Below are 27,411 nucleotides of genomic sequence, written 5' to 3' on the forward strand. Positions count from 1 at the left end.
CAGACAGTAAAGCCCATGGGTGAATGCTGCTGTGTCAAGACTACTGCTGACCTTGGTGGTACAAATCAGTTTGGGCTATGTTTACCCATGTGACAACTGTATTAGTGGACTGCAAGGAAGATGAACTCTTGTTTTTTTTTAGTCCATAAGGTACAGAACTTGCCTTTCCTGCCCCTTGTTGTCTTTCTCCTGATCTGCTGCCTCTGGTAATAGGAGCACAGAGGCAGGAGAGGATGGAAGTTGCCACATAGTTTTCTGTCTGCTTTTTGTCTACGCCGATCTTCATGTCTTTCCTTCTTTTTCTTGTAACTGAGGTTGCAGCACTCCCAGTATCCCCTTCTCTCGCACTCCTCTTTAGTTTTCTTCCACTAAGACTAGCTTGTAAATGCCACGCACAAGACCTTTGTCCTCAGATCCTATCTCTTTCTCCTCAACTCTGTAAGCCCTTGAAGGAGTCCTAGATTCTCCTTTGTCCTTCATATGCCATGTTGCTAACACAGAGAAAATACAACCCTCAGTATATAGATAGCTATTTTCTTTTGTTGGAACACTCCTTACTTATTTACCACCCAAGGATCAGACTGTATCATGCTGCAGAGAAGGGAAGGCACTCTCCTTTTATGTGTCTGAAAATACCCAATGTGGTAAGTTTCGTTTGATTTTATTTTGGAGTTTTTCTCAATTCAAATCTATTTCTTAAAGTAAGTTTCATCTTGTTTTATGATTAAAAGGACTGAAGTGGTTTGCTTCTTGGAGAGGCAGCACAGCTGCTTTCACAGCCAGAAGTTCGCTACAACTTTGGAGACCCTAATGTGCTGGTTATTAGTGGGATTCATGCTGACAAGCTGAAATGCCTTCTCATGTTACCTGCCACAGAGAGTTCAGAAATAAGCCCTTATTTCTCATTCTCTCTCTCCCGCTTTCTCTCTACTGGGAGTTAAGGCACCGGGAAAGGCATCTTGTGCGACAGTATCTTTAAAGAAGAGGGATAATGAGCAGCTTATTACCTGTTACCCCTTGAGAGCATTATTTTATAAATGTCCTTTTTGTGAAATTTTCCAGGTGTTAACAGATTTGGTAAGGAAAAAGTCATCTTTTTGCTCTATCATCTCTAAAATTTCCATGTGAAAATTCTTCCACGTTGTAAGAATTTTATTCTTTCTGCGAAACATAAGATCCAAATGGTTTGCACGTGACACATTGGGATGGATTCTGGTGACTTCAGAGTCTGTTCGATTTAGGCACTAGGTTAGCCCTTCAGGAATTCGGGGAAAATTGAAAACCGCAGCTTTGACAAGGCGAGAAACAAGGTCAGCTTGGTAATTCATTCAAAGAGTGATGTCCTGGTGATTCATTAGAATGACCTGCACTCAGAGAAACTTGTATCTTCATTAAGGAAAATACACAATAATGAATAAATGCCACATGAGATCAACCTGGAAATGCACAGGCTGAGAGCCTTCCTAGAATGATGAAAACCTGTTTGGAGCTTTCTGACCCATCAAATGTCAGTCATGGCAGCAGGTATTCTCCTGGTTCGCAGCAGGATGGAGGAGAACCTCCTGTGCATTTTGCAAATATGTGGCCTACTTTATGAAGTCACTCAGTATTCATTAAAATCCCCATCTATTTTTACCAGCATCAAAACACAACACATCTCCCCAAAAGTATTTGTATTTGTGTTTAATTTACATAGGAGAAGTCATCTGGCTCTCAATTCACAGGGAGTTACTTGTACATGTCTATTAAGTTTATGTTGTCTTTTCAGGAATAGATCCAATTCAGCTTTTAGGCATCAACATGTAAAACTGCAATCCGAATGTACTTGTTCAAGTGCCAGAAAGCCCTGGGGATGCCTAATATCACTAAATACTCCTGAACTTGACTTGATGGTTCATTAGGAGGCTCAAGGTGTACTTCTGAACGTGCCTGGAGCTTTCTGAATAAATAACTTTTACCTTACCCTGACTAGGAAGCAAACACCCAAAGGTTTTGAGCTGAGAGGTGTTGCCCAACATGTGATCAGGATTGGGGTCACAAAATACTGCTTCTGTTTCCTTCCTTTTAAAGACCTTGGTGGCGCAGTCGGTGTTGCCTACTTCATTTAACCAAAGTCCAACTGCTGAGCTCCTGCCAGGAAAGTGGAGGCTATGGAAGGTTTGCTCCTGATTCCTCCTGCTTTGGTGGGAAGGAAGTTCTTGTAATGGTGAGGAATCATGGGTTCCAATTCCTGCTTTAAACCCTATCACCGTGTCTTCTAGTGGTTGTTAGATAAAAATACAGGACCATGCCAGTGTTTACTGTGTGGAGCCCAGTACTCTGTCGCAGCTCAGGGGAGTGCTTGCCAACAAAGATGTGGAATCTTACTCTGCATTTCTGGTGACAAAAAGCCTTTAACTCTTCTTAGCAGAAGAATTAAACAGATGCAGCAGGAGTTGAGGGTACTTTGGAGGATGGAATGTGGGTCTCAATTCCTCCAGGGCTGGGAAGTGGATGGATTTGGGTTCTTTCCTTCCCATGCAAGTATTCTAGACAGCAGGGTGCTGCAGGAAAGCGTGGTGTCACAACCGCTCTATTGAAAGAATACAGCTATGGTCAGTTACCTTCAAGAATGAGCAAAAATGTTTAACTGTGCAGAAGGGAACAGAAGGAGACAAAGTCTCCACACCTACAGTCTTAGGTCAGTGTGGGTTAAGATGGGGCAGTGTGTTCAAACCCATCACCATCCTGGTGATTTCCTCTAGGATTTCCTCTAGGCTAACTTTAGACATTTGCTTGTTGCCTGATTCTCCCCTCACACTGAAGGAGGAGCTAAAGTGCATTGCCTTTGGTTTTGATTCTACCCAGGTGATCTAAAACTAATGTCTGAGACCTTCCTAGTGTGTAACCCCCTAAGTGGGCTGTAATTATCAAGAGATCAAAATTGCTAAGATCATCTTTCTAATTCTGTAAAGTATCTTAAAAACAAAACTAAAAAACAACCTCAAGTCTCAGAGTTCTGATATATATATACAGAGACTGGAATGGTTTTCTAAATTTAAGGTGTGCTAACACATTACCTCCATCTTTTCTTCTCATTTAATTCTACTACCTTTTTTTATTGTGTAGTTTTCTGGGTAGTAAAAAAAAAGGAACATTATTGTCTTGGAGATGCAGTAGCAAGCACTTTAATTTTTGGAGAGCTTCATGGTTTTCTGTATGGTCACTTAGTACTTAGCATTCTCAGCTTAAGTTCACTGTCTAATAAAGTAGAATGAAATGCAGATTGCATGAGTTTTACAACATATAGGTACAATGCACAATTTCTTTTAATCTGATGAAGGAATTACTATATAGACTAGATGACCTGCAAAACAACAATATTAAAGATTTCAAGCATCTCATATCCATGGGTGTTTCTATCCATAATTTAGGCATAGTATGTAATAGGAGAATATTTATAAACTGTGATCAAGTTAAATTTCTAGTCATAAAAATTGGAGTGGGTTCAAGATGTTTTCTTAAATTACAGCAATAGATTAATGGAATAATGAAGATAAATTCCGAAACAAATTTTATTTTAAGAGCTGTATATAGTATAGCCTTTTTAGGTTCTTGGATTTTAGTAGCCAATACTCTTCTTTTGGTACAGAATTATTTCTTTATCACAGATTACAAGTGTGTGATAAAATAAAAAGTTGCAGATGGGTAATGTGATTATTAAGAGAACACAGGATTAACATCAGAAATCAATAAGATGTGTAGATCTAGATATACAAAGCAATCTGAAACACATCTGGTGCAGCTATTTGTATTTAAGAGCTTCATAATTCAATGTTTTTATTACTTTGACTTGATTAGGTTTTTCTTTCTGTATTTCTTACAGCTGTGATATTATCCTGATAACAGTTGCTGGGATGAAACTCCTCCGTTCCTCATTCTGTAATCCTATTAATCAGTTTGTTACTTTGAGCTTTACTGTGATCTTCTTCCGATTTGACTATAGAGACATTTCAGAAAATTTCTTGCTGGATTTCTTCATGATGTCCATTGTGTTTCACAAGGCAAGTTTTCTAAGTACTGTCATTTCTTTGGAAAAATGTATTTCATAGCTTTGATTTATCTTCTCAATGTCACTGTGCTGATCAATATGTGGTGGTATTTGTCAGAAATGATGCAGACACATATAGGCACAGATGATTGGTATTATAGAGGAAAAAAATCTGTAAGCTAAAACCAAGGTTTCAGTTAAATGTCTTCTGGTTTTGTGCAGTGTTTTGCATTTACTTTTTGTTCACATGTTGTTACAGAAGTTCATAACTATCATTTTCAAGAGCAAAATCCTCAATGGGTTGGAAAGAGCCTCTTGGGTCATTAGTGCAGGGCTGCCCTCCGGATCAATCGCCTGGGTGTTTTTTATCTATGTTTCCTTTGAATGCCTCTTGTATTCAACTCAACAACTTCCTCTGGGAAATTATTCCACTAGATAATCATCCTCAGGATAATAAATGTTTTCCTAATGTCAGACTTAACATTTTTCTTTTCCTAGTTTCTATGCGTTATCTTTGTAATGCTGCCCTTAACCTTAACCTCAAAGCTCCTTCCTCTTTCTCATTGTTAACCCTTGGCTAGTATAGAATGTTTTCTAGTTGCATTAACTTCCAAAACAAACAAACCAATAAAACCAAACCAACAACAAAAAAACACTTTCTGCATCATTTGGATCATATCCTGCCTTGATTGACTATCTATGCTGTTTCACTGGAAAAAGTAGATTTAACTGATACCTAGATAAAACATGAGAAAGTACTGAAGACTGGCCTGAAGCTTTTACCAATTCTTTTGCATTTAGCTTTTAAATTCTCTGGTCCCTGATTGTTGTAACATACAATACGGTCCAGAGGTAATTCTGCTGAGGTGCTTTTTTTTCTTGTCCTTTGTTGTTGATTTTGTTTGGTGGGTTTCTTTCACTAAAATATTCCTGCTACAAGTGTGAGTATGACCCAGCTAACATGACTTCTTTTATGAGAGAAGAAAGGCGCGGTTCCATATTGACTGTAGTATGTTCTGTGGGAGATGCCTATCAATGCGTGGATGTATTGAGCCCTTCTCTACAAGGAGCATCAGCTAACACTGCTGCTCCCACCCACACGAAGTTTCAGCCTTCCTGAGGAAAAGCCCAGTTTATTGGTGTTACGTTGGTGGTTCCCAGTCACTCAGGCAAAGTGCAAAGCAGAAATTGAAGGCTTTCTCCTCACTTATTTCTGTGCTGCTGGAAGGGAGGAGGGGAAGGGAGGACTAACAGTAAGGTTGTGAGTCATCATGGCCTTTTTTTTCTTGGGCCACTGTCCAGCAGCAGCTTCACCTTCTTAAAGCCTCCAATCCTCAGTCCTGTACTGTTGCTCTGCTGCACCACCTCTGTGCTGGGGTGAGAAGGCAGGTACTAAGGGATGGAGTGAGGAAGAAAAGGAGCAAGAAGAGCTTCACAACCATCTTTTAAGAAGCACCGCTTTAGAAAGAACTGCTCCCCACCACATACTATGTGATCCTAAAATAGGGTCAGAGTAACTTTTAAGCTTCTTACCTCTGAGGGAAGATGAGCAGTGAAAGGGATGCAGAACTTGTTTGTGTCGTGGCAGTTTTTCAAGTACTTGTTGCACTGCTGTGTTCCCTAGGGAAAGGGTGTGTGTGCATTTTTACCACCAAAGCAGGTTGTTGATTATGTGCTTCAACAGACACCCTGTGTCCAGTTAACAACTTATATAGCCCTAAACCTAATTCTCCAAAAACCTCCTTAGGGAATCAAAAAATGAGCATCGGACTTGGAAGTTTCAGAATACATTAATTCTTTTGAAAATGTTGACCTTGTGAGCGTATCACAAAACACTGGTGTGGGCTATTATATATTTTTTGGAAGAGAGAGACGTAGAGGCTTTTCAGTGTTGGTCGTGTGTTTTTTTTTGGAGTTGCTTCGTTAGTCTGGATCTACTGTTCACTGTACAAAGGAAAGTTATAGCAATAGGAATGAGATAATGAAGGATGCATACCAAATTGAGTAGAGATGTGTGCTGGAATAACTGCTACTTTCTAATACAGGCTTTCAACCTAGTAGAGATGTGTTTTTAAAATGCAGTTTTAGCATTGATCTGTCATCTTCTCCATATCTCATTAAATCTGAAATTTTGCAGGTCATTAGTTCATCAAGTGGACTTTCCATGCTCCATTTTAAAAAAATGAAATTAAGTGGTTGAATTATTTATATTACAAAAGCACACGCACTGTTTCACAGTGATCATTAAAGCCAATCTGAAAAATAGCATAGCAGATGATAGCAATTAAAGTCCTATTAATTTCAAATCGTAAAGAACATATTTTCTTTACTGTAATTAAGGTCTGAGCCTTTATTAGCTCAATATTGTGGAACTTTTTAAAAGGATATGCTTACTTGAGGATAAAGATGATACGTGTATTCCATACTATAGGCACTGAGCAAACTGCATGCAGATTTGTAGCTAAAAGCATTACAGGCCTTCACAAATTCTGTCCATCTGTAGTTCAGTCATTTTTATGTTTGAAGCTATTTTTAAAAAGATAAAGACAAGAACCAGAATAGTTTCTGTTGTCTTCACCTTTGGCTATGCAGAAGTTATCACACAATCATGGCTCTTATCTGCTTGCTTGTTGAAAGTGTCAACTTCCTACCATCAGAGTCATGGAACCCTACAAGTGCTATACTTTAGTCATAGTGATGGCAATTTTTCAGCATGGTTACCCCGCAAAAAAAAAAAAAAATTATTTGCATGCTGTCAGAGCAATGCAGCAGTAAGCATTTATTTTCTTCTGCCAGCCACTGGAGAAAGTGTCTAAATTCAACAGACATTCACAACTGTGCTAGTGAATCTTGAAGCAGATTGTGTTGAATAAAACTCTGCTAATAATGTTGGCTGGGATATTTCTGAATATCTGATTGTGCTTCTCTCGTTTTCCCCATTGTGCAGTTGATTTAATGTACTTTAGTAAAATCAGATGCTCCAAATGAGCATATTGCCCTCTGAAGAAGTTGAGGCATGGAAGTCCGAATCACGGCACTGAGACTATCCGTTTGCAAATATCCAAACCACCCACACTGGGGTGATAGAGAGAACAAGAGAGTCTATTCAGTTCTATTCCTGAGGCTTTTTTAACCAACATAAATTTTTGGTCTATTTTAACATGATTATTAATACCACATGATTAATTCACTTTTTTTTGGAACAGCTGTTCACGTTCTGACCAGTTTTCAGAATGTGAAAAATTAATGCTAGAAGTTCATTAGCCATATGTTGAGTATGCTATTTTGTCTTTCAAATTACTGTAGGAAGGGAGCAAGATAAACATTTAGAAAAGACTTTATTTTTAATAATGATTACAGCTTTCAAATCAAGTGGAACAAGACTTCTCAATCTTTCTTATTTCAGGACATTCCATGTAGCCACCCACGGTTTGTCGTGTTGGCTACAGCCTGGGATTCTTCTGTCTGAAATTCCCATTGTCTATAGTCTTTAAATCAGAGCTGATTGGTCTTTTTAAAAATGTGATAGTTCATTCAAAAACTGTATGTATACTCTATGGGAAATTGAACTAGATAATCAAGACAGTCTTCGTGGTCTTCATGATTCCATGTAAACTTCTGATATGAGCCAGTTGTTCTCTTGGTCTTTTGAGAAGATGCTATAGTATCAGTGTGAAGTTTAATAAGTATGTTCATACTAGGTGAAACAGGAAAACCACACGTAATTGCGAATATATTCTTCACAAGGCACATTGAAGATGGAATCTATACTGGGACTTAGGAAGTTTCTTTGTAGACACCTAACAGTAATATTTTTTTTTCTATAGTAGCATAGAAACCATGGGAATATTAACCAGTTAGGGGATATGGAAGAATACACAGTGAATACATGGTGGAAAGATGGACTTTTCTTAAAATGGTGAAAAGATGGATCTCTGATTTCTACTGAGGAAAAATTCTAATGTACATAACACACACAAAAGGGAGAGCGTATGAAGTGTGATATAACTCACCAAGTCCATCTTTCTTCAATGCAATTTAAAAAAAAATAATAAAAGGAATGTGCCCAGCACTGCCCTCCTTGGCAACTGTGTGAGCTGCTTTTAAAAGATGTCTGGAATAACAGCTGTTGAAGTCAAGAATGAAGAGGTATTGTGAAGTGTGATTTAGAACTCAATGCAAATAATTTTAGAACAGCCAGGATATTGGTTTGGAACTGGTTAAGTGTTAACAAAAATGCCTAGGGCAAGGCTTGTCCCCAACTCTCTTCTGTGTTCTAAAGATCCAGCTTTGCATTTCATCCAGTGCCGTGTGCATCTTTTAACTCTTGTTGGTGGAGAAGTGTGATGCTGTCTTCCTGAACTACTTTTGGAGCCTCGATTGGTGCCAATGTTGATTTGAGGAAGCAAAGAGAGAAATGGCTGGGGAGGAAAGAAGAGACATATCCACTTCTTTCTTTGTAATGTTTGTATCTGGCAGTGTACAAACTAAGGCCAACTCTCCCTCAGTTGTAATATCCAGCAGTGTACATAGTTGCCTGTCTGCAATTTAAAAAAAAAAAAAAAAAAACAAAAAACAAACAAACAAAAAAAAAAAAAAAACAAACAGCATCTGGTTTACTTTTCTGCAGTTGCAGACTTCCTAGGCAATGCTGACCATAGCAACAAGGAAACAGCAGCATCCCTCATGCCTGTGGATGGACACCTGGAAGAAGTAACAAAGTGGTCCACGGAAAGAGTCACCATGTCTTAAAACAAGGTGGTACCCAAGGATCAGTCGATGCTGCTTCCCCGTAAATTAAGATTCACAAGCTCAGGGCAAACTGGACACCAGCAAGCTCTCAAATGGACTTAGTTGGGTTCTTAAAACAGCTTAGGAATGTTGGGGTATTGCTACCAAAGTAGACGTCACTCTACTGTTCATAGTGGTCTGGCTGTATGGGTGAATCCTTTTCAAGGAAACATGCATAGGTGAGCAGTTTGAATCTTGAGCCTGTAGCATTATCTAACTTACCTGAATGGGGACACTGGGAAATCAACCTGTTTCCATTTTTCCTGCAGCTATATCTTTCTTAGAGCCATAGAAAAGATCTACATGCATGTAAATGGAAAAAAGTGGTCCTTCTCCAGTAACACAGATTGAGAACTTCAAATTCTTGCCATATTTTAATACAGAGGGAGAATCCCCATCAGCAGACAAAAAGTATTATAAGTTCTATTGACTGGAGTGCATCTTCCCTGCATTCGCTTTCTTACATGATCTAGTTGGTTAAAGAAACTGCCCGCGTATTTCATGCTGTGCTACACAGATACCTTTTTGGCTTGATAAAATTATCTTGTCTAGTATTTCATACCAGATTGCCAGTACAAATGGATGGAGCAGGTTTACAATCCACTTTGAAAATATTTGAGTTTCTTATACCTGTGCTACAGCCATTCACGTAGGCCAGCACTAGGTCTGCAGCACCCATCTAGGCCTGGAGCAAGCTGATCATCTTGCCTCTCTTCTGTACTGTAATTGGATTTTATGTGCCTGACAGTGGGTTTCAGCATGCAATTTCTTGGCTATTCAAGTTGAACTTCATGATACAGGACTTCAAGGATGGAAATAGCTGCTGCAAGAATAGCACTTATGCCAAGATCATAAGTGCTGTTCTGATTCCCTCAATCTGTAAGCATCTAAGCTGGCATTGCCATTGCAATCAGCGTTGGTTGCCCTGTAAACTGTGTGGTTGCTTCTTGCGATCTCTGTGGGTGTTTTTGTTGTTTTTTGCCTGTCTGCTCACAGCTCAGAGCAAAAAGCAGCATATTGGAGGTTCCTGTATGCCAGGCTGTGGTGAGTTGGTTCTTTTACCTGTATCTTTCATGTGTAGAGCACAACTGAGATATTCAACCTGTTGAATTCTGCACTTCAGAATATCAGTTTTTGACAAATCCATTCAACTTCCTTTAAACCCCAGAGAAGGAACCACGCCGAGCTTACATCTACTACACCCATCCTGAAGGGAATGATAAGACCCACTGCCATTAACCCTCTAATGTATAGGAATATATCTCTTTCAGTGCCTTGTATGCTACTGGCAGGCAGTCTAATGGCCTCTTAATTTGTGTGTGTGGATGAACTAATTAGCAATACTAAAATATGAAATCACCTTATATTTTCTGATAGTCAAATCCACTGAGGGCTCTGAATTTGTCTTCATGCATAAGGCAAAATAATCAAAGAACCAGAGCTTGTTAAATTTGCCTTCATTAACACTGAATTCATTTGCCTAAATACTGTTACCCCTGCTGAGCTCACTTAAGAATACAATTTCCCTGTCTGATGTTTCTTCTTCCTTCCCAGAATACATTTTCCAGCTAATAAGGAGCCCATTTTTTTATTCACTTTGTATTTTATACAAACTTTTCTCTTTCTGTATGCTTCTTTTTGCCATAGTATCCAATGTCACATATTTATGAAAGATCATCTGAATGTCAAAGTAACTCTAGCTAAGACACCGGCTTGTAGCAACCTGCCAGACGTGTTGATCAGGCTTAACTCTGTAAGAGCTCAACATCTACAGCACAGTCCCTTGGACAGGGAAGAAATTATGCATGTCATCTTATTTTCCTTCATTTTATGAGAAAGCACTGCCAAGTGCATTGACCTTCTTAGTGCTTTGTTAAGGTAATTAACCTTTGCGGCAACAAAACTCTTGGTTTGTCTGAGTGTTCCAGTGGATTTAGGTGCTACTTATAAGTCAAAAGCCTCACTCTTTTTTCTGTCTCCTTCTGATTTTCCATCCTACTCTAAATCTGATGTTTCACTTCAAAGCTTCTGGCATTAAGTTGTTAATTCGTATTTTAATCCATTTCTTGCCATCCAGGCATACTGAAATCCAGTGTCTTAATCAGCTGCACCTTCTTTGCTCACAGCTGTTTCCTCAACTTTTGATATCTGGTATATAAACCCTGTTAAGACACTTTCTGCTGAGTAAAATACCCAAGGCTATATCTGATATTTGACAGGATAATCCCAGTGGTATTTTCTGTAGACTCCTTAACTCTCTTGAGCATTGTACACTTCATGTTTCCTTTGAATATTGGAGAAGTGGTTTAATTGATTTTTCATTCAGTGTTCTGTCACTGACCTCTTTGTTAGCCTTTACTCCCCAGTGCTATTCCCCAGTTTAATTTTCTCTCCTTTTTTTATTTTTTGGGTGTGTTTTTCTTTTAGATTAGGACAAACAGTCTTGGGTGCAGGAGGATGTACACCTGCTCCCTGGATCTGTCTGGCTCACTACATATTGAGGACAATACTCATTTACATTCATGCTGTTAGAGCCTTGTGCTGTATCTGTTGATGCAAGCACTGAGAGAGAAATCTTGAGTATCTGGTGCTTCAACACACAACTCTGTGCATTTTTATGTCTACGTTATCTAAAGGAAATCTCTAGAAAGTTGCAGCCGTGCCTGTGAAGGCTTCACTGAAAAAGCTGGATCGGTACAGCTCCTGGATGATTTAGTTCACTTGTTCAGTCCTCTGCAAATTAAGCTGATTATCTGTGATCTTGTCCTTTTTTGCCCATCTTGGGAAACAGGGGAGGTGGTTTCTTTTAGTACCACAGTCTCCTTCCCTGGGCTTTTGCTGTTAGCTGACAATGTTGGAAGCAGCAGCCTCTGCCATGAGCATATCCAGGGCTGGTATGTCTTATCATCTTCATATTGTCATAATCCTCATCATATTTATGCCTGATGTTTAACATTTAACTTAAAATTTAAGGCTTCAGAGACTTGTTACTCCACCTGTTTAAAACATACCTGTTTTGTATACCATTGATGTGAGGTGCTGAACACTGTGTTTCAGGAGTATAATCCTACAAGATTTGGTATTGGAGCCTTGGACTCATTATAATTTCATCCTCTTATATATGTTGCATTAGACAATGATGTTGAAATTCCACAATATAAAGGCTTCAAATGTCTGTAAGCAGAAGCAAATAAAGACAGTCTGGAAAGAATTTGTCATAGATTCAAACTTAGCTGTATTCAAATACACCAATAAAATGTCATAATGATTTATGCACAAGCATTAAAAAGATTTAATATTTCTAGTAAATCTTGTTTTTTAGGATTTTGTAGGTGAAAAGTGTTTCAAATAGCATTAAATGAAAACTAGAAAGTCAATGATCTGCAAAGCAAACCCGCAAACTAGAATAAAATTATTTCACCCAAGTTTAATTTCATATCCATTAACATGTGCATACTTATAATGTTTCAATTTTAATATATCTTAAATTTTATTGACATAAATATGCATATAAATGCAAATAAAGAAAATGTATCAGTAGATATCAGAATTTACTTCCAAGACTACTCCAGCTACCAACTGACTGGAATTAGTTTAACGTGAAAAATTAAATGCCTGTGTCGTAGTTCCCCCACACACACACCCGGCCCTCAGTATCTGAATATCTTAGTCCAAGGCTCAAGTTCTTAGGATCTAAACAGGAATATAAAGAAATAACTTCTCAAAGTGATGAATAATTGTGTTTTTTTTTTAATCTCTCATTTTTGTGTTGCATACAGCACATGGAGCCATATGTGTATGACAGTTATTTTTGTTTAAAACCAATGTGTGCATATACTTCTTTAAAACACAGCAAAATTCAAGCTTAGCAAGGAAATTTTAATGTTTATGCATTATTTAGTCCCAGTATTGCCAAGGAGTCTGCCCACACAGAGTCCTAACAGATGCTAGACAGATAGACAGGCTGCCAAAGGCTGAAGGCATTGCATAGTCTCCATCTCACATTCAGTGTCTTTTAAATTCAGCTGTTAATCTCTGTCTAGATCATTGAGATACAACAAACTGGGAAAAGGAGATGACATTTTAGTGGTGTTTCCGACTCCCAAATCTTTTTTTTAATATTAATTTCAAGTCACGTTCCTAATTTGTAGTATTATTTAAGTTTGGTTAAGTAAGAATAACCAGATTTAAAAGAAATACTTAAAAAATTAGTCTTTGCTTCTACTTTTTGTATAGACACATAGAAAACTAGTTTATGCACTAACATTCTGTAGAGGCATCAGAACGCACAGAAGACTTAAGGATGATTAAGATGATAAAATGTGTTGTGTCCGTATAAAATAAATATAAAAGGCAGATGCATATTCTGCATTTTCACTTGACAGTAGTAAGAAAGTGGTAGTTTAAATTCGCTAAGTATACTGATAATTTAAACTCTTTATCAAAGACTTAAAAACTGTTTAGAGTGCAAAACTGTCATATGAGTAGAGGTATCTAGGAGCATTAGAACTTTATACCCTAAAAAAATATATCATTTTTCTGCTTAATGAACTGTAGAAAACATTGAAGTTCTAAGAAAGTGCAATATAAATATCCACTGATAAATCATCCTAAACTGGGATGTAGAGGTCTCAAAGAAAAATTAGTGTTTTATATGTGTTTAAGGAGGTTATGAAGATGGGAAAAACTTGGCACAGATTTTTTTTAACGTTTTCCCTTCAAATGGGAAGCTTCCCCCTTTTGTAACTAGCACTGTTTGAAAATATACTTTACATCTATCAAGAGCAAGTTATTACCCTCATTCAGAACAAACTTTACTGAGCATAAATTTCATGATTCACAGAATCACAGAATGGTTGAGGCTACAAGGTACTTCTGAAGTTCGTCTTGTCCAACCCAGCTGCTTAAAAGTAGGTTCAGCTACAATAGATTGCTCAGAGCTGTGTCCAGCTGAGTTTTGAATATTTCCAAGGTTGGAAATCCCACTACTTCTCTTGGCAACCTCTTCTAATGCGCAGCCACCCTCACAGTGGAAAGTCTTCACGTGTTCCATTTCCTATATCTCAGTTTGTGCCTGCTGCCTGTTGGTCCTGTCACAGGCATCACTGAGAGGAGTATGGCTCCACCTTCTTTAGTCCCCTGCATCATACATTTATACACGTTGCCTTCACAAGGATCCTTATTTTCTTGAGGCTAACCAATCCCAGCTCTCTTAGCCTTTTCTCATACGTGATATCCTCCAGTCCCTTAACCATCTTCAGGGCCCTTCACTGGACACGACCCAGTAGCTCCATGTCTGTCTTGTACTGGGGAGCCCAGAAGTGGGCACAGCATTCCAGATATGGTCTCACAAGTGTTGAATAGAGGGTGAAATGATTGCCCTCCTCAACCTGTGACACCACTCATCCCTGGGTTGTTAGCTGCAAAGGGATTCCTGAAGTTGTCCTAGTAAAGACCAAAACAAAGAAGACACTGAGTACCTTGTCCTTCACCAGGTCCCCTGCCTCATTCAGCAGTGGGTCCATGCTTTCCCTGGTCTTCCTGTTACTGCTGATAGCTATGTAGAAATCCTTCCTGTTGCCCTTTTACCATCCTCACTCAATTCAACTCCAGATGGGTTTGGCTTTCCTAACCCTTTCTAATTTTAATTGGTTCTGACAATTTAAAAGGTGTTGAAGGCTTTCCTCTTATACATGTACTAATGTCTTATGATTACTGAAGACCAAAATGTGGCTAGTCATTCACTTATTTCAACTACAGCTGTTTCTGAGGATTAGCTTCCTTGTATTTATGTAGGCAAACTTTAGCAGCTTCTGTTTTTCTGTGAGTAAAGCCATAGCACTTTGTCGATCCTTGGAGTTCCTGTATCAGAAAGAGAAGAAAATATGTAGTGAATTGGCTAAAACTGCTAAGGAGCAATATTTTTTCATATGTTTCTAGGAAAAAGAAAAAAAGGGAGAGAAAGTAAACCCAAATCCCGCCTTCCTAAATCTCTGTGCTGTAGTCTCTATATGACATTACCTTTAGTAAGTATATTTAGATATGTAAAATGGTGATGGCAAGTTTCCTTTAAGGTGTTTTGCAGAGCATGCCCTGGCAACAGTAATTTAAGAAGTACTAGAGGCACTTGACAACTCTTAATGAAAGCAATAGCTTGAAAATCACACATTTCCAGGCCCCTAGGTGCAGTGTCACAAGGCTCTCAAAAACTAAGAGAGGTTCACTCGAGTGTTCTTACATGCACGTTCTTGCGAATGAAAACAAGCTCAGTCGCCTGTTTTGTAGAAGCAGTAGCTCAGAGGCAAATGCTGAAGGAAACAACAGCAAGTTCAAGCAGTGGTGAATGAAGAAATAGTAGGGCTTGCTGTAAGCAGCAGGGAAGTTTAGGCTCCATGGCCTATTTTGCAAGAATTTGTAAATATTAAAGAACCATGAAAATGATGTAATGGAACAAGAAGCCAGGAGGGTCTCCTTCTGGATTTGGTTTCCTAGCAAATGCAAAACCTGCATTTTATTTGAGGTTTGAAAACCTTTTGATGAACCCTGAGCTTTGAGCACAGCTGGGGTGATTTATGACTGTGATTTCGATCTGTAGTGGGCAGAACTGTGCTGGGTTATGCAGCAGTTCTGAATTTTTGAGGTTTCACTTCAGTCATTAGCTTTTTCAGCCCTTCACTTAAATTGTTAGTGGATATAACTTTTCTCCCAGCTGTTCATTCAGACATTTCAGATAAATAAAAATGAAACAATGCAAAGCAATCCTCCAACCTCCTAAACAGGGTTCAAATAAATACGAGTCAGTTCTAGTTTCAGTTCGGTTTTACTTGCCTACTTTATCTGATGTTGTAGTTTTTGAGTCACATGTAGTATTTTTGAGAAAACAAAGTTGACAAGATATGAATTTCTCATAGTTAAATTAAGCAGGGGTAACCAGGCAGTGCCTTGAAGAGATCATGCAGCTAGTTTTTATCTGAGCTTTGGTGATTTTAAATAATATGCTTGCGCAGAGTTAACAGAAACTGTATTTTTGCATATTTTACCTACTTTGAGTTGTGCCAAAGCACAGAATACAGGAGAAGCACTGTGTCCACTGCAACTGGAAGGTTTATCAGTTAAAACTGGAGTGTGCTCTGCCTGTGCAATTGTTTGGTGACACAAAGACCAAAACATTTTAATGCTATTAGTCATTCTGTGCCACCCTCCCAGTTCATTTACAACTACTTACAACAGAATTGGTAGGGAAGCTCAGGGAAACATCTTATAAGTGCGTTACTGATGTGGATGCAGATGGTCAAGTGTTACGTTGGGGGTGGAAACTTAGAGGCAGATGAAATGAGTTAACCAGTGAAGGTGTATCCTCGCTGGCTGTCAACACGGTAGTGAATAAATTGTGCTTAGGACCGTGTTGTGATGCTGAGGCAGCTGTCATGGAGAAGCTTGTGTCCGTGCTAGTCAACTCTCCCAGCTTGTGTGCAGGTGGAGGTACAGAGCTGCCAACTGGATGTGAACCACAGAGGAGTTTCATTCCAAACCGTGCCTGGGAATTGCTTGAAGAGTGCTGGCTGGACTGGCCCAAAACCTTGCTTAGGGACCTTTCTACCAGTTTAAGAATGTACACAATACCCATGTCTGGGTGTGTTGCCTGGAAGTGTTTAATATACCAGTATTGACATATCTTCAGTGTCTTTCGGGATACTGGCAATGTCTTATTTTTCATTAACTCGGTTAGAAGATTTATTACGAGAAATTCAGTGTGTATTTGCTATGCGAGCATGAAATATTGCGTGTACTCCTGGTTCATTCTCAACTTGTGTGTGTCTTGAGCACTAATGACTATTGATGGCCAAATCTTTCCCAACAGCATGTCAGGAACCCGCACTGCAATATGAATCTGATAGCCCAGTGCAGGCAAGACAAAAGATCTGTTCTGGCCTGATGCCAAGAGAGCTGGCAGAAAAGAAAAATGTATTCCAGGAAATAAGTACACATCATTCTTGAATCAGAAGCTGCTAGTTGCAGCACCAAGCATATTTTACAGGAAGCAAAAGCAAATTCAATGTTTTCCAATTTGTCCAGTGCCACAATAAAAAATCACGTTAGTGCAGCATGTTTATGGTAGGATGGTTTGATCTTGAAAATGCAGCTACAATTCATGGTTAATGCCAAGCATATGCTCAGATAGAGATAGCATCTCCTACTGATTCAACAAATAAAATTCTTGTGTTTGAGAGAAATGTGCCTAGTTTCCATGTGCAGAGCCACATGCATCACACTTCGAGCTTCCTTTTTTTTCTATATCCACTTTCTCCTGGGGTCTCTTCTGTAATACGGGAGTCTCTTCCTGGCAATGTGATATATGCAGCAAAAATCAGAACCTGTTGGCCTATTCAAAGTAGTAGGAAACGTGTTTTCCCAATGAAAACAGACATGTTTTTGCAGAAAGGTAATCTGGTACTTCAGTATGGTGGTTAAGAATATACCTAATTGTAAGTGTGAATTTCAAATGAAGAATAGGTTTTTGTACCTTACTAAAGTAAGGCTGTAATGCCAATGAAAGATAACGCAATATAAGCTATTTCACATTCATTCTGCTGCACAGTTTTAAAAGATGTGTTATTTTCAGATATTATTAGTTAAAATTTACCTCAGTGCCTAAAATGTCACTTTTTTTTTTTTTCCAGCTGTGGGACCTACTGCAAAAGTTACAGTTCATCATGACGTACATCGCTCCCTGGCAGATTGCGTGGGGGTCGTCATTCCATGTTTTTGCTCAGCTCTTTGCAATACCTCATATCCTTTATAAATTTATTCTTCTTTATTCTCAAATTCCTTTTCATGTATATAATTTAGCTACAGTGTTTGAACAAGGTGTGAAGTTTCCAGGTAGCTTGTATTTTAAAATGCGAAAATGGTTAAATCACCTCCTGGGGAATCTAGCTTTCTCTGTTTTTTGACTGTATGGGATTTGAAACTGGGAAACCAAGTTCTGACTCAGACTGCTTTATTTATGCTTGCCCACTTCTCAACTTCGACAGTTCAGAGCACCGACTTCTGACACGTCTGGAAAGAAATGGTATGGCTGGCATACTCCCTTCAGCTTGGGTAGACTTTTATGTATACAGAAGCTGGTTTTGTAAAGTGTTGGGCATATTGCTGATTGAGCTCTAAAATATTAAGTACTTCCTCAGTTGCTTCCAGTTAGTATCTCAGATACAAATTCATGTCAGTGAGCTAATTCCTGTTGCAACTGTCCTGATTTATTTACTTATTGCATTTCAGAAGCTGGATTTTACTATTTCTGTGTATGTTTTTCACTGTGGGACTGAAAAGCACTCTCCTTTTTTACATTTTTTTACATTTCCACTGTGTTTTATAAGTATGTTCATCAATGCTAAAATACTTCAGAAAATGTTTCAGTGCCCTTTCCAGGGCTGTGACCGTTGTCACAGAGAAGATTTTCTGAACAAAAACATCTCACTTTAAGGTCTAATTCAGTTAGAATATTGATGTAACATGGGAAAATGACTATTAAAAAAAAATAATTAAATTTGATCAGTTAAATTTTATTGGTATGTAAACCATTTTCAGAGACAAGCTTTTCATTTCTTCCTTCCCTTCCAACCAAAATTGTGGAAAAAGAGTTGGATGCTTTTAGTTCAGATGTACTGAAGAATTTACTTTGTGCTGCTTATTAGATATATAAGTTTAAGTCTTTGTCCCTTTCATCTCACAGAGAGTATATATTTTTTTTCCCCCTCAGGTGATTTTTTTCCCCTTTGCTCTTTGCTGTGATATACTGAATTATATGCTGCATTGAGTAGCTATGCTTTTGTTTAGAGTTAAGAAATATAAATGGGAGTCTTGAACAGAGAGAAGTGAAGCCAGAACAACTCCCAAAAGGAGAGCTTTAAATTGGCTATTTACAAGAGGAAAACACTTTAAAAAGTTTTGATCCATCAGAGCACTTGGAGTGATTTGTAGCAAATTTACGGAATTTCACAACAGAAAATTGGTTTTCATCTCCGTTGTAGGTATGAATTGCAGGAATGTACATATAACGTTATTTAGCAAAACATCTAACAACTAAGATTATATTTCAACAAGTTTCCCTTTGGTCATATATTTTGTGCAGTGATAACTTTACTCTTGATGAAAGTACCAATTAAGCTTTGCAAAATGGAAAGCAGTTAACTAAGCAGGATTCAGTTTATGTACACAGTTATTACCGAAGTGATCTTGACTAGCTTTCTATTATTTATATTTACAATCTCCTTTGTAAATGCAAATCTGTCTTTCAAGGCAATGTTGCAATTAAGATACTGGTTAAATGTAAAAGTTACCATTCCCACAACAACAATAACTCTGCCATTCTGCACAGTATTTTTATTTGTTGTTACCATAACCCTGCAGACAGTACTAATGAATAAGTATTGCAGTTTGCAGAGGCACTAAGCCTACCATTTCTTTGCAGAGTTAATTATTTGTGGCTCTTAATGGCCTAGATCACTTCTGCAAACAGGACATCAATTTTTAAACTTCAAAGTGCCTCGGTGAGCTTTTGCCATAGAGCTCAGTGATATGAGAAGTTCCTCTCACTTTAGTGCATTTAATTCAGGCGTGCAGGGTACAAAGGGCAACACACCTGGAGCTTTGCCTGGGGGAGGTTGTGGAGTCTCCACCATTAGAGACATTAAAGAATTCAGACAAACATCTGTCAGGAGACATACGTGTTTGGCTGTGGCCGCTAGATGGTCTAGGTGACCCCTTGAAGTCCCTCCTAATCCTGCGGTTCTGTGAACCGAAACACCGGGAACAGGAATAGGCTTCTGGCTGGAGCTGAGAGCTGCTGCTTCACTTCCCAATGCTTAAATGGGTAAGATGAGGCTATGTGTCTGTACCCCTTAAATTGTCAGCACACTGAGAAAGTCAGTCTAGTTTGTAGTCAAAGGAATACCTAATAAATGAACAGAGAGATTTGGAAGAAAATAAATAATAAAAAAAAAAGTGCTTGTAGTTCAGATTATTCTATCTATCAGAGTTCCTGCTTTGGCTGTTTCAGGCTTACAGCTCTAGCGTCAGGAAAGGAAGCCCTTTGAAACTTGGTTGTCCCACTCTCTTAAGTGATCTTGTGCCTGGTAGTGACCAAATGTCTTGGCCCATAGTAATTGCAATTAAAAATGTGGGTTTGAGGCATCAGAAGGTTTGGGCTGGGTTTATCCCATAATTTTGTATTGAAAAAAAGGGGTGGAAGATGTTGAAACCATCAACCTTTCCAGCCACTTGTTTTGAAGCTAATTTGAATTCAAACAGATTGTTAAATAATACGTAATCTTCAAACGGAACATTTTATTTCACACTGAACGGTTTTTAGTTAATTCTCAAAATTTGATTTTGGCCACCTTAAAAAAGAAAATCCATTATTCTCAAAGAAAAAAGTTCTGCTTCTGCAGCATATAGCATAACAAAGATGGCATGCAGGAGAACTGTCTTGGGACGTAGAACAGGAAAGTATGCCTGTACCTTTTTGACAGTTATGTATATACATCTGCATACACCATGTATATACATCTGTATGCCACTGTACACATCAGCTGTAGGTAAGTCGGCCTGGTGCTGTTACTTGTTCCTGTGATATGCTTACATACATGAAACACTTTATTAAAACCACTCTTCACAAGTCTAATGGGAAATGGCTTCCAACTTGCATACAGCAGAGCATTATGTCTTTCAGCAAAAATAAAAATGTTGCTACTGCTTATGCCTTTAACACAAGCAGTTCACAGGGGAGTCCTAAATGTCTTAACTCATGATGGTGGCAGTTTTAAAATCAATAATGGCATTAGAACCCTCTTAAGAAAACTTGATTTACTGTCCTTATCTGTCCTCCTTACTCTCTTTTTGTCTCTTCAGCTTCAGTGCCTCCTTCCCTTATCTGACACTTGTAAATACTTGTTCATCTTTTACAGCCAATGGTGGTTATGACTCCAGCATAACATGACAGTTTAACTTTTGATGCACTTGCTTCCTGCTCTGTGCTCTCTGTTGCTTTTTGAACTTTAGACTCTGAGGGCAGCTCATTTTGCAAGTTTGCTAATGCACAAAGACACCATTCAGGACCACTCTCTTTTAATACGTTTGAGGGATTCAAGAGATATCTCTTGGCAAATATTTGTTTCTAGATCTTGCAAATTACTTTGAAAGCATGGCTAGTGAGCTGTTTTATGGAAATAGTGTGCTGCAAATGATGCTACACGTGTAAAGATAATTATTGTAAAGTCTCAGACTGTGGGACACACATTATTAGAACAGAGTAAGCTAAAGGACTGTGGGTACTGTGTGATTTGACAGTAATTTTAGTCTGAGATGCAATTAATTGCAGTACTTTGATCATTGCTCCTTTGTCCTTGGCATTTTTCTTTAGTACTTTCTTCCCAAGAGAAGCGTAAGGAAGGACAACTGGTCTCTTATGCCAACTTGGAAACTATTTTCCCAAGCTTTCATGGTCCCGGTATGATTTAAAGAAGAGTTGATCCCTAACATTTAATTTGCCTATTTGTGTGTGTGTGTGTGTTTCTGTTTTTAAATCATGTTCCTTTTAACATGCATGTTTTTCGTATCCTTGCCTATCTTCTAAGATGCTTTCCAGCAGCCTGGAATAGGAATTTACATTTAAAGTAAGCCATGGATTCAGGCATTCATGATGGTGTTTGGGTGATGTTTTTTATTCCCCTGCCCTCACCTTCTCATTTTGTATATGTTTTGAAAAGCATGAAATGCAGAACACTTTTACACTTTTTTTTTTTAACCTTTCAGTCAGCATGGAATATTAAATGGTCAGTAAAAACTAACTTGAAAGCATGATTTTGAGGCAGCATGTTGGATTGTATAGGCATAGTTATTTCTCTATACACTAGATAATCTTAGAAAAAGCAGAAACTCACAGGAGGCAATGCTGGATTCACTGGAAGCAAGACTAATGCGCAGAACTAAGAATTTCCAAGAAAATTAATATGTGTGTGTGTGTGTGTGTGAATTAAACCCTTTCTGTCAGACCTCTCGAAAGCCACTTTGTGTTGAAGATATGCTTGGTTGCTGGAAAAGGGCACTTCACTGCTCTGGCTACAGTCTGGATCTGTCCTCAGGCAGAGATTAGACAGTCACCCTGCTAATACCATACTCTGTTCAGACATGTCACCTCCATTACAGCTGTGTAGCACTGAAAAGCCACAGATTACATGCTGGTAATTGGCAATTTGGCACTGCCTGCCTTCATTTCCTCTCCTCCCTCCACCTCTTTGGTAAAATAAATAATAAAAAGGCAAAAATGCTTTGAAGAGCTGCCTCAACAATGTTTTGATAGTATGATGAAATCATTTGTGTTACCTTAACTTGCAGTTTTCAGACTCTGCTATGCTTTTTTTCCAAACTCTGGCCACTTCAGTCTTTTCTACTCCGCTGAGTCCATTTCTTGGTAGTGTCATCTTTATCGCATCATATGCAAGACCGATCAAGTTCTGGGAGAAAAACTACAAGTAAGACTATTCAAAAGTTTTCTACACTTGTTATTTTTAAAGGTTTTGCTCTCATTCATTTCATTTGTGGAGATATTTTTCTTTCCAAAGATATTCCTTAAATTCTTGTAGGCCTTGAGAGGTTAACCTTTGAATCTTGATTCTGGTGCTTTACTATTTCATGGTTATTTAGTTATTTCTGAACGTGTATTTAAACAATTATCAGCACGCTACAGATGAGGTGTCATGTTGCATTTGTTGTGCAGGCATACAGTAATGAAGCTGTGAAAACAAAACACGGTGAAACTCCCAGTTGTCAGCCCTTTTTGTCTTGCTAGCTACTGTTAGCAACTAAATCTGATAAGCCTTTGGCACCAAAGTCAGGCTGCATTAATATATTTTATACTGGCCTGCTGAAACGGTAGCACTTGGGCTGTGGCAGGTAACTCTCATAGAGAAGTGATGATGAGTGTGCATTGTAATTACTTGCTACATCTGATCTTAGAGTTTGACATAAGAATTGATTTTGTCAGAATTTAGCCATCATTCATTTGGTTTCAGAAGGAGGTAAACTTAGAATATTGAACAGGTTGAATAAAGACTTTCTGCTCCTTTTACCCTGTAGGATTTCAAAGCTCTTGGTAACTGGAATCTAATGGGTTCCCAACAAGAGTGGTAGAGGCAGGAAAACTCTGTCCTTTCCAAGTAGAGAGAGTTTTCAGAGCAAATACCTAGTAACATGTAACCGGGCTCTGAGTAAGTTGTGGCATCTGCAGAACAGCAACAGAAGGTACAAAGTAAAAATTGCATTGGCCAAAGCAGGATTTGGCCAGACTATTGAGAAGTGTTGTACATTTATCACACTTCTGGTATCAATACCACTGATGCATCTGAGCACCTTCAGAGAATTCAGAACTTGAAATTGTAGTAATTGATTCTTCCATCTTTTAGGGGAAATGGTCTGATGAGTTTTTGAAGATTTTTTTTTTTTTTTAATTTGACTTGTGTCAGTGAGTGCACATGTACTCCTCTGTACAGAAACTACTGAGACAAAGCCAAGTTACATAAAGCTTCTGGATATGCTGAGATTTGTGAAAGGGTTTTGGGGTGAGCCAAGTTTTGTACACTGGCGTCAGATCTTCATAAAGTTATTTCTCACACATCCTTTTCTGGGTCAGCAGGTTCATTATTTCATTGGAGTGAAACTTGAGGGCAGGCTTGGAAAAGCAGGAAGCTACTGCCAATCCCACAGACAGCTTTATATTTTCTGACAGAAACCTTGAACCACATTAAGTAGGAAGTGGGAGAATTGAACATCTGCTGCATTTTACTTCAGCTAGAACATTTTAATGTGGCATGTGGCTTCTTTTCTAGGTACAGGTTAGAGAATTGAGCTCAGTGGTTGTACATTTCTTCCATGGTGTTAGATTAGTGTGGTATCTGTAGGCTATTGTACATGGAAATAGCTGGGACCATTTTCATTTGCTTTTGGTGGTATAAGGCTTTTGGGACAACGTGAACAGAAGATATCCAAAGGAATTTCAAAATATAGTGCTTGATATTTAAATTAGGGGGTCTGGTTTTTGTCAGTAGTGACTGTCAGTGATCCCCATCAAAGGAAATAAAGAAGTTAGCACTAATCATTTTTGAGTGTGAAAAACAAACACTTTTAATGCTTTAAACCACTCCCATTTGTCTGTTCAAAATAATCACTCACTACAACTTTGTCTTCAATGTGAATGCTCACATTAGACTGAAAAAAATTGTGCTTGGATGTTAGAAATTCTAATGTATCTTTTATGGTCTTCTCACTTAAAACACAGAAACCGCAACCTGGCCCCCCAAAACCTTTCAGAAGTAGTAAACAGCTTTGTAGAAGACTGATAGTTATCAAAGCAAAATAACTGTCTGAACCTGTGGCCTTCCACAACGTGCACCTCCTAAATTTATGTTCATTTGATCTCTAGCACTTCTGATTCTCCTTTCCCTCACTTGAGTTTCAGTATTTCGTCCCTCACATGAAGAACTGAGAAGAGTTAGAGTTTGAAAGAAAAATTCCTGGGTTATTAAAGGAATACAGTAAAAAGACAAAAAGATAAGGGAAGGGAGTAATATTGTATTAAGAATAGGGAAATTTCCTACAAAACGCTTGAAATAATTGAATAAAGCAAGACTAGCATTGCTTTATTGCCTTAGATCTTGACTCTTCCATATCTAAAAACTCAAAGAGATGGCATGAATGCTTTCTATCAGAGCCATGGAGTTAAATAGGCTGAGGAACTTGAACTAGAGGGGAAAGTTGTTCTGGTTCCTCCACTGACCTCATCTATAAAGGTACTGAAGAGAACCGGCACCAACAGTGAGCCCTGGGGGACACCACTAGTGACTGGCCTCCAGCTGGATTTAACTCCATTCACTGCTCTCTTTGAGACCAGCCATGCACCCAGTTTTTTACTCAAGGAAGCGTACACCCCTGGGTAACATTGGGTGTAACCCAATGAAGCACACACCCCATTCCTTGGGTTTCTGATGGGACATCTGCCACTCCAGGTGATGTGATCTGGAGCTGAAAGTCTCAGAGAACTGAGACAATAGCTTGTTTGTTTTTTTCAAGGAGATGGAGGAACTCAAGTAGGTTAAAAAGAAAAAGTAAAAAAAAAGCTCATTTTGACAGTGAGCAAACTGTGAAATTCCTAGCAAGCTCTTCAAAATTCAGGAATCATACTGTGCCTATTTGTGCTCTGGCGGCGTGTGTGCAGAGCATGGGTGTTCTTCCCCGGAGTCAACACACGCTGTTTGTTTAGTGTGTGCACTTCTGTGGACCTTTCTGGGGGGATAGGGATGGGTGATTTTAAAGAAGAGATAAAAAAAAAAAAAAAAGGGCAATAAGGGGGGAGGTTAAGAAAGAACAACTTGTCATGCAACCATTTTTTACAGCTTTTGCTGCCATTGTTGTTGAAAAGAGAGGGGCGTGAATTCAGAAAGCTGGCCTGCTCTCATGAGCTGCTTGTCCCATGGGAGTCCAACTGTGAGAAATTTTCTCTTTAAAGCAAACAAACAACGTCAACAAAAAAACAGGTTTGATGCTACACTGGGTTTGTCCTGTCGTTAGCTTGGGTTCTGCTTCCCAGTTTGAAGAGTCCTGTTTTATTCTGTATTTTCACAGCTGGTAGAATGATTAGGCCATAGATGGCAGGGAGAGAAAAGGAAATAGCAGTAAATCTTATTTAATGTATAGGCACTTTAAAGCATAGTGCTTGTTCCAATGCTGTTGTTTCATTCCACTGCTTTGCTTTTTTTCTTAAACACTTTGCCTCTCCCCCTCCTTCTGTCCTCTTATCTTGCTTTGTATCTTGGACATGGCAGCAGGCAGAACCGAGTAGAAAGTTTCCTTTCATTCCCCAGTGGGTCTAATCCCTGGATCACGCGGAGCAGCCCCTTCTCTGCTGCAGCTGTGACTTGTCCCCATAAAGAGCACACTGCCAGCAGCAATCCAGAGATTTCAGTGCCTACACGCCTCTCTCTCCTCTGCCCTGCTCCTTCCTGCCTCTGTTCTTTCTTGGTCATCTGGTTTGGTGCCTATTTTTGGGGAAGGCACAGCTTGTGTTTGCTTTGAAGGGTCTCTAGTGAATTACTGTGTGGTGTAACTAAATTAGTTAAGTGTCTCTAAAGAGGCTGTGATTAAGTTGCCAGTTATCTCAGAATGGCACTACTGGATGCCTCTCTGTGTCTGAGACTATGTGAACAAGTCTTTCTTTTCTCCAAGTGCATCAGTATGTTGTTGCTCTGTCATTGTGGTCTGGAAAATAGCTGCTGGTAAGGTTCTTCTAGCTGGGGATGGAGGGCAAGGAAGACCTGCCCTGTCTCAGATTTAGTGCAGTTTCCATTTTCTTTTTTCCGACTGGCTGACATCACTTGTTCCTCATGCACAGCCTACAGGTGGAGTGGGGAGCGTTTTCCCAGTGTGGACATAACCAGGACTGACCCCACATCATGCACGTGTGTGGGAAAAAAAGCTGTGAAATGTGCCCATCTGCTCCCTCCCTTCTTCCCATAAAATAACAAGCCTTCCACTTCCATAATGGTTATTTTTTAACATATCCTAGTGCATCTGGTTTCCCTGTGATCCGGCTTGTCTAGTACAGCTGCTGAACCCCCTGATCTGAACACAAAATGCCATTCACCCACAACTGTCTGTGGGCCTTGCTTGGGAGCTGCATATTCAGACCTTTCACGTTCTCCTTTTTCAGGCTGGTTTTCTTTTTTCTTTAGTCTTTTCTCATTATGTTGTTTAATTTCTCATATGTTCTTAGACCTCCGTAGCGGTGATGTTTACAGAGGAACAACTGCAGCAGATGTTTATAGTTCAGTAGTCTGAGACATTGATTTATAATGAATACTTTCAAGAAAGGTACATTAACCTCTGAAGTCAACAATTATAGCATGACTTAAGCATAAGAAAACCCTTTTTTCCCCGTATCTATAGGAGTTAGTTTGTCTTACTTCCTCAAATATAATTTCAGAAATATTTTGTTTTGACTATGTCGCTGCCAGTTGTCATTACTCAGAATTCAATCTTCTCTGAATGCTTTCAGCCCCTGGCATGAAAGGCACGTTGCACCAAGCAGTTCTGCAGCTCATTGCAATCTTTTCAGTTTCTTCTAAACTGCTTCTCCTTCTCTGCTAATTTTTGTGTTTGGCTGCTTCTGTTTCTCTGTTTTTATAACCGGAGCAGAAAGAAGCACTGTATTCCAGTTCAAAGATTTTACAGTACTGGGCTTACAGTTCCTTTGTTATCAGTTCCTATTCAGTTTTATTTCTGTTAGCCCCTTTGGTGACCACAGCTCTTTTAAGAGAGTTCTTCACTGGGTTGGCCTCAGGGCTTCTCCAGGCTTGTATTGAGTGTTAAGATAATTTAAAACTCAGCAAAATAGTATAAATAAGTTTCAGCGTGTAGATAAAAACCACAATGGGCACTCACAGAATCACAGAACCTAAGCTCTACATCTAAACGTCTTTTGAAGACTTCCAGGGATGGTGACTCCACCACTTCCCTGGGCAGCCTGTTCCAGTGCTTCA

At 38.9% G+C, this 27,411-nt stretch overlaps 1 protein-coding gene across 1 annotated transcript in view; it reads left to right on the forward strand.

The window, feature by feature from the left end:
* PCNX2 (pecanex 2) overlaps nucleotides 1–27,411 on the forward strand; it is a gene marked incomplete at its 3' end in the record, with an annotated part of 153,254 nt that overhangs the window by 82,293 nt on the left and 43,550 nt on the right. Inside the window, exons 21-23 of the mRNA XM_084283877.1 lie at nucleotides 3,866–4,043; nucleotides 17,503–17,611; nucleotides 22,224–22,353. Of these exons, the coding sequence (XP_084140003.1) occupies nucleotides 3,866–4,043; nucleotides 17,503–17,611; nucleotides 22,224–22,353 (417 nt within the window). The remainder of the gene's footprint in view (nucleotides 1–3,865; nucleotides 4,044–17,502; nucleotides 17,612–22,223; nucleotides 22,354–27,411) is intronic.

This window comes from Netta rufina (genome assembly GCF_964035555.1).
Source record: "Netta rufina genome assembly, chromosome: 3".
NCBI lineage: Eukaryota > Metazoa > Chordata > Aves > Anseriformes > Anatidae > Netta > Netta rufina.